Source organism: Trematomus bernacchii, unplaced genomic scaffold, assembly GCF_902827165.1.
Source record: "Trematomus bernacchii unplaced genomic scaffold, fTreBer1.1, whole genome shotgun sequence".
Taxonomy (NCBI): domain Eukaryota; kingdom Metazoa; phylum Chordata; class Actinopteri; order Perciformes; family Nototheniidae; genus Trematomus; species Trematomus bernacchii.
In genome coordinates this window covers 7,998,051-8,006,141 of record NW_022987582.1, presented here as the reverse complement: position 1 = coordinate 8,006,141, position 8,091 = coordinate 7,998,051, and the positions used below count along the sequence as shown (strand labels likewise).

At 41.9% G+C, this 8,091-nt stretch overlaps 1 protein-coding gene across 1 annotated transcript; it reads left to right on the top strand.

Annotated features, from left to right (window-relative positions):
• The first annotated feature begins 882 nt into the window (after positions 1-882).
• irx2a (iroquois homeobox 2a) lies at positions 883-6,452 on the top strand. The gene is made up of 3 exons (XM_034127351.1): positions 883-1,351; positions 2,587-2,992; positions 3,761-6,452. The coding sequence occupies exons 1-3, from the start codon at positions 1,112-1,114 to the stop codon at positions 4,624-4,626; spliced, it is 1,512 nt and encodes a 503-aa protein (XP_033983242.1). The 5' UTR covers positions 883-1,111; the 3' UTR covers positions 4,627-6,452.
• The last annotated feature ends 1,639 nt before the right edge of the window (positions 6,453-8,091 follow it).

Sequence of the window (8,091 nt, the reverse complement as noted above, 5' to 3'; positions counted from 1 at the left end):
AGCGATGAGTGTATTTGAGATGCGCTAAGTGGGGGGAATTAAGGATCCGGGCACGCCTCTCGCAGACCAGAGCGCGCACTGCCTGGCGCGCGTGCACCCTTATCGGTGCTCGAATGCATTCATGGATGTGTCCGCGTCTGATAGCTGGACTGACGAAATAACCAGCTGCAAGTGGAGAGCACTGGCCATTTTATACTACCCCCCCCCTCTCTTTCTCTCTCTCCCCCTCTCGCTTTATGTCCTGCTCAGTTGTTATGGGAGTGCGTGCAAGTTTTGATCACACAGACGATCACAATCAACCTGACCTTTAAACTTTTTTTTTTTAAAACGACGGCAAAAAGTAAAACATGCAAACTGATTTTGTATAGTTCTCTTTCTCTCACTGCAAGACTATGTATGTCCTGGTGCTGCAATAAGTAGGCCTACCCATCGAAAAAAAACAAAAAAAACTCTATATGAATATATCGCTATTTTAAAATGTAAGAAATGAACTTCAAAAGAACATTTCAAAATGACTCAATTATAAATTCTGATACATGTTACCTGTTTGGGGAATTTTCTGGAAATAAATGACAAATGCAGAAGATTGTTTGCTTTGCTCAGTTACATACATTTCTTATTTAAAATGTTTTGAAACCACGTTAAACTAAACGAGTCTCGTTAAGGTGGACAGAGCCCACTTTTTGCAGTGTGGAGTCTTGGTTTTGTTTCGAGTCTCCATTTCTACGAGGCAGAAAGGGGGCGTGGATGGGATATTCAGATGAGCCGGAGTGACAGCTCCAGTTTCCCCCAATGCTCTGTGTGTCTGAAACTCCACTGGCTCCTTCCCTTCTAACTCCTCACTTCATAGTGCTGCGTACTAAAAACATCGGACGCTAGGGGATCAAGACGCATGCCACATTGCCTCTATGTGGGCACTTTAACAGATCTTTCGGGGTTTTTTTCCCAGTAAGGGGGCTGTGGAGGGAGGACTTTTTTTTATTTTCATTGTCCGATGACTGTTTGCACGGCTGATTATTGAGTTGATTGTTTATTATTTTGGCTGCTCGTCGCCCTGCGCGTCGTTTTTTCCTCTTTTTTTTGGAATCGGCGACCCAACGCGCGCTCACCCATGTCCTATCCTCAGGGTTACCTCTACCAGCCCCCGGGCTCTCTGGCTCTTTATTCGTGTCCAGCATACGGGGCCTCGGCTCTGGCTGCCCCGCGGAATGAAGACTTGGCGAGATCGTCCTCTGGCTCAGCCTTCAGTCCTTACCCTGGATCGGCTGCTTTCTCCGCCTCGGCCGGTGCAGGCTTCTCCAGCCCGCTGTCATACTCCACGGATCCAACTACGGGATTCCCATCCTACATGGTAAAATATCTCATATATCAATCTATGATTCTTTATGATAAGGTTTCAAAGCGGCTGAATTTGTCAGCGAGTTAACGTATGTAAATGTTTAGCTGTCATTCGCTCAAGATTAAATCGGCACAATGTGTTTTGTTATGATCCCTTTATCAGTAAGTAGGCTACGTGCGTAACTTTCTCATTGAGTGCACGGTTGCCTTGTGTTTATATCTATTGGCCTTTCGTCGGATTGTTACTATTAAATCCTTAACCTCTTTGGCTTAAATTGATTTTTTTCAGCATGAGCTGCAAATTCTAATGGCTTGACCAACGCTTAGCACTCACTGCGCAGCTAATTATGGAAAACAGAACACCAACTAAGATTTTTATTTCAGCCTTTTAGCAGCTAAGCAGTCAATTTGTGTGCCATAGGAAATTAATATTACACAAGCTATTACTCTTTCTTCTACAGCAGTCATTAAAATCACCAGGGGATGAAGTAGACTTTATTCTGAGTTGAATAAACGGAATTTTAACATGAAAAGCATGACTTGCAATGCTATTGTCACAGGGCACTTGAATCGTTTTAGGAAAGGTGCATATCAAGTGATTTGCTAATGGGATTTGTAATGCTGCAAAGAGAAGATATGTTAACACATTGTGGCTGCCACAACAAAACAAAAAGCAGCCACTGAAAGAAAATGAGGAAGTTAATGGGTGATTACAGAAAATTGAAATGTCCTTTTTATTAGCTTTATGGCTATATTAACAGGAGCCTTGCTATTAGTTAATCCGATAATGATCTTGACCATTAGTTAACCATTAGTTCGTGCTTTTCCGCGGCCTGCTTTTACGCTCGGTGTATTTAGCCTCGCCTGCATTTACATTTTTGTTCAAACTAAATGAGGAGCTTTGACAAATGATCCAAGCACAACATAAAATATTAATTGTTTGTTTATTTTTAACAATACACTGCACGTATTGTTCTAGAGACCTGTCAGTGAATTAATACCACTCTCCTCACATTTTTCACAAGTTTTCCAAAATAACAATGACTAGAATGAAATAGATTGTTTCAGTTGTTATAATGTCTTTTGAATATACATGTGTGTGTCCTTAAAATGCCATATCAATTATAGTAGTAGTTTTGTAAATTAATTACAAGTAGGCTAACATTAATGTCAAATAAAAAACATATTTTTTAAACTCAGCGTTGGAATACACACAGCAGAATCTTGACTGTTTCAACTTTCCTCCAGAGCTCTCCATATGACGCGCACACATCGGGCATGGCCGGGGCATTGAGTTACCACCCATACGGGAGTCCAGGGTACCCCTACCAACTCAACGACCCGGCTTACCGCAAAAACGCAACCAGGGACGCCACGGCCACCATGAAGGCCTGGCTGCAGGAGCACCGGAAGAACCCGTACCCGACTAAAGGGGAGAAGATCATGCTGGCCATCATCACCAAGATGACCCTGACGCAGGTCTCCACATGGTTCGCCAACGCCAGGCGGAGGCTCAAGAAGGAGAACAAGATGACATGGGCGCCCAGGAATAAGAGCGAAGACGAGGACGAGGAGGACGGGGACGGAGAGAGGAAAGAAGTGGATCGCTCTGAAAAAACGCTGGATAACAGCGAGGCTTCAGCGGAGGATGAAGGTGGGGTATTATCTGGCGACCGAGCCAATGATCCATTTAACAATTCGGGGTAGCATGGGGGCTAGAGGGAGGGGTGGATTCCCCTTGTATTTACTGCTCAAGATATTTAGGGAAATAATGCTGGGTTTTGAAATTTAGCATGGAATTATTATATCCTGAAACACATTTTAAAATAATCTGTCTTTATTTTGTTTTTTTATCTCTTATGAAATACATCTGGCAAAATGTATTGTATTACTAATAGTATTGATTAATATAATTGTGTTAATGAAAACGAGGTTCTAAGACTAAATGACCTGTTAAGGTGAACGCTCTATTTTCTGAACATGATTAATGGAAGGTCACTGGCAAAGTAGACACATAACATAGCAATCCACATGAGTGGCCTTAATGTTAATGTCATTATCCTGATGACATCTTTGCATAATTATCTAAAAAAAAATACTGTTATATGAATCGTAGCCCATTTAAAATGATATGAATAATTAATGTCTCACTTATTCAAGCCCAAAACATTGTTGATGGCTTTTAATACAAATGGATACAGAATATACTTTGACGATAAGATGATTTTATAAAATGGTTTAATTTATTTATTAGACAGCGTTTGCTTTTGTCTTTATTTTATATGACTGCTCATTACATTTTAATGTGTCTACTTTTAGAGATGACAATTATTTATTTTCTATTTATCCATGGAATGTTATTTTTTCCTGTAATTATTGGCTATTTCTTTATTTTAATTCCACATTTCTCCTTGTGTCTTAGGTATCAGCTTGCACGTCGACATTCTGACGGACCACTCGTGCTCTGCAGAGTCTGACGGGGAGAAGGTCAGCTGTCGTGGGGGGGAACTGGGCTCTGACCGGGCCGGCGACAAGTGCGAGGAGGACGGCGAGGAGCAGAACCACGACAGGCGGGCTCAGCTTTCACCCATATCCGTCACATCGTCGCCTCTCACGGGAGTAGAAGCTCCACTCCTCAGTCATCACCACCACCACCTCCATCATCTCCACCAACTCCACAGTCAGCGCGAGGATTTGGCCCGCAGCCTCATCAATATCAACACTATCAACACCAATAAATCGTCTCCTTGCCTTGATAGCAGACCTTCTTCGGGGGCGCCTCAGAACCCCACAGTCAAGCCCAAATTATGGTCGCTGGCGGAAATTGCTACCTCGGACCAAAAGCAGCATCACCAGCAACATGTGCAGCCCGGACAACCGAACTGCCCCTCCTCCAGCGGTGGCCTCCTTACCCCCCCTACGTCTTCCACCACCTCCCCGGCTGCCAGTTCCCCCTCCCTCTACCCAGCCCCCTCCATCCTTGGAAGACCTATTTATTACACTTCTCCCTTTTATAGCAATTACACAAACTATGGCAACTTCAGCCCCCTGCAGGGCCAAGGGATCCTGCGGTATACTAATTCATCCGGAGTGAGTCTGGCTGCTGCCGCCGCCGTCGCTGCTGCAAACGAGGGTCTGAGCTCCTCTCACCACGCTGTGGAGGCCAGCACTAACCCCAAACACAGGCCAGACTCCCCCCTCGTTAAAAATAACCCAAACCACATTGTTGTTGTCGAGCCACAACAGCTTTTCCGACCCGCACATTTAGAAGCAAAGAAAGGTACGTAATTACACGTTTCGCCACGCTCTTAAAACAAACAATAACCATTTTAAAGACTAATTTAATCTGGTGTTAAAATCTTGAGATTGTATTTGTTTTAAACGTGGGAGGGAAACCGCTCCACGGCCGAGGTAAAAGGAGTTCACTTGTTTGCAATGCAAATTAACTGGTTTCCTTTGTGACACTTCAATGTGTCATAGTAGCCTAGTCAAACCGTAGGTTGACTGTTTTGGATAAAATTAAGATTATTTTCAAGCATGAGACATAGCCTACGTGGCATTTTCTGACACTATTGGCAGATTACGATTAATACGGTTTTAGGACCTAATATGAGACTAAATTACTTTTTAATATGGATATTTTACAACGCTGTCTAACCATACCGACGTGTATTGTGGCCTATAATTAGTGTTCGACGCAGTGTATTTTCTGAAATAATAAGTTAATTATTCAACTTTTTTTTACAACACAACGTGTACTTTTGTTCTTCTGTTAAATCATCTATAGTATTGCATTGGAAGACAGTGGGGATATGAAAAAATGCGCAGAAGTAGCCTACACATAGGCTACATATAGAGACGTTAAACATCACCCCATTAAGGACAGACCTCAGATCAGCCTAACCACGTGCACACGCAAACACACACACGCGCGCGCACACACACACCACACAGTGGCAGCCTGTGAATCCAATAAGCGGAGAAATGTTGCCATAGCTTTGAACAGGAATCCTATTTTTTATGTTTCCTCTGATGTGTGTGCGCGCACGCACAGTGGGCCCCAACCTTATCTTCCAGTTTAGGATAATTATAATTACACAGGGTCAGCCAAAAGCAAACAAATCAGTTAGTTTGCTCTGCGCATTCATCGTGCAACTTTACATCTTCAAATGTCACTTAGGTTATTGTGGCGGTTACTTTCCTTGCGCACATTCAAAGCTCTGCCTACACGCCGCTGGATAAACGTTTCCCCCGGCAATTAGGCAGTGGGGATTTTAATAAGCACTTGCAGTATAGAGCTGTTATGGGTAGAGGGATACCTTTGAGTTTCCTGAGGTTGTGGAGGGAGTTGATTATTTTATTGTGTGGGATTCTTTTTATTTCCATGGTCTGCAGGTAGGTGTCACAATTGCTTTGACTATAAAGTGAGTAAGGACACCACCCTTTGGCCCCATGTTTTAACCCCCATAACCTTTACTTCAAACCGGATCTAGTGCCACCATATAGTCAGAATGAAAGCTGCTACCGCCTCCTCAGCTGCACACAGGCTGAGACTCTCTCTACAGCACATGTTTGTCAGATTACTATTGTATTATTTCAGTTGTTTGTTGTAAATGCATTTGTGGGTAATGATTTCACATTGTTTCCAAAATATCTCCCATTATATGTGATTTACATGTTATTTCTCAGGTTCCTATAGTTTGCTTATTTGCCACGGTATATTGTTTTATTATATATTCACGTGTGGAAAACATAATTTGGCCTTTCTGTGAAACCGTATTTGTAAAAGGAGGACGCAAAGCGGACGGGACTGAAGTGAACTTGAAGACTTCAAAGTGGAATAGCCTACATTTGATATTTATTTTTTTAAATGATGGCGAAATGATGCCTATAATTTATGCAAGTTGTATTGCAAAAATGGGAAACTGACATTGTCTGTTTGTTTTGTAAATATATATATTATGGACGGTTTTTATTTGAGACGCATTTGGGAAAAAGCTACACAATCTTGTTATCAGGAGTACTTTTACTAATTTATATCTTTGAATGTAAATAAAATAAACGCTGGTAAAGATGTACTGGCGGAGTATGATATTCATTATTCAAAGGAGAAAATATTAAACTGTTTTCCCAACTATACATACATCTTGGGGAGTCATTATTTTATTTACAACAGACCTGTATTTAACACTCAGGTATTTTTTATTCACCCTGTTCACTGTTCCTTTTATTTTTCCACTCCAAACGCAGATGGGAAATGCTTGATGAATTTTGCTTTTCATAAACATTATGAGTTTTCACAGATTGCACAATCCATTCTTTCTAAATGGACCATCATTTTCTTTTAGGGCCTCATTCTGGTCAGGGGAATCTCCCTGGGCCACATATTCACGACCTTGATTGGGATAAACGACATACTTATTTCATTTTTCTCCCCTTTTCCCCTCTCCCCTCGCCCTGCCACACATTTATTTTTCAGTGTGATTAATACAGCCGTGGGACGCATCGGGCATTATGGGCTCCCAGCGGGGCCTGTCCCTGGAGCTTTTTAGCCTGGTTCAGGATGGGTCAGCCCTGCCTGCTTCATTACGGCATGGCATTGAGCAATCCATAAAAGTCTATCTAAGCATCTGCCAGCTCCAATGGGCTGTGTGATGGGCCCTAATCGGACAGGCTTTCCTCTGCTTTTCATCATGGCTTGGTTATTTCAGTGGATTTAGGACACAGCTAATTAAACAATTTTGAATAAAAAAAAGCTCAGGTTTAAGGAGGATGATGATGATGATGATAATAAGCATAATGTAAAAAAAAACAATTAGTTTACTACTAGTTCTACTAATAATAATAATAATTTTAAAACAACTTTACACACCATTTAAAATTAATATTACTTTACATTTCTATGATTTAGAAAAAGTATTTCCAATATGTTGTCACACACAGTGGAGGCTGAGTGTGAAATACTCAAAGATCAGATGTATAATATTCCCATCCTCCAAGAGGAGGCCTCCATCATCGCTCCCAGCCAGACTAAAAGCTAATCCTTCATTTTCCAGTTGAATTTCAGTTTGAGTGTTGTCCAAATCTCAAGGGACTCCCTTTCACCTTGGTTTTCCTCCTCCTTCTTCAGACCCCCCATGCCTCATCCAAGGAAGTAATATGTGGCTGCCACCATGGATGTAGTGGAGGGTAAACCCACCCAAAGTCAGTTAACCCACCTTTTAGGCTGACAGTGACACACATTCATGGGTTATTTTGCAGTGAACAGTTTCACAAATGCCAGAAATGTTATGAAGAAGAGTCTTTGAAGCTAAATATATATTTAGGGAGGACCTTTTAACACTTTTATTGATTTGTTGTATAATTGGGTGTCCACCTTTAATCACCACTGCCTGATACTATTGTATTTTACATTTATTTTTATTTGCCTTTATTTGGCCGTCACCTACTGTATATGGAGGACATGCACACTATAGCCCCTGGCCAGCTTCTTCTTCCTCAGCCCAAACACTTTCATTAAATGTTGATTTATTGAAATGCATGCTTTATTCTCAGGTAGGTTCCCCGGGGACTCAGCTCTGTAGTCAAATATCACCAGAGGCACTCTCCAAAGCACACAGAGGCCCTACCTCTCTCTCTAGCACGCTCTTTCTCTCACCCGCTGCTGCACCCTCCAAATGTCAACATTTGTTCTCAATAAAAAGCAGTTATTGTTTCAGTAAAACAAAAATTGCTCAGTAACCGGTCGCCTTT

What these genes read in the sequence shown, in the direction of transcription:
- irx2a (XM_034127351.1), top strand. Translation starts at nt 1,112, where the DNA reads ATGTCCTATCCTCAGGGTTACCTCTACCAGCCCCCGGGCTCTCTGGCT. An exon ending in CGGGATTCCCATCCTACATG is followed by an intron (nt 1,352 to 2,586) that starts GTAAAATATCTC and finishes ACTTTCCTCCAG; the next exon opens with AGCTCTCCATATGACGCGCA. An exon ending in GGCTTCAGCGGAGGATGAAG is followed by an intron (nt 2,993 to 3,760) that starts GTGGGGTATTAT and finishes CTTGTGTCTTAG; the next exon opens with GTATCAGCTTGCACGTCGAC.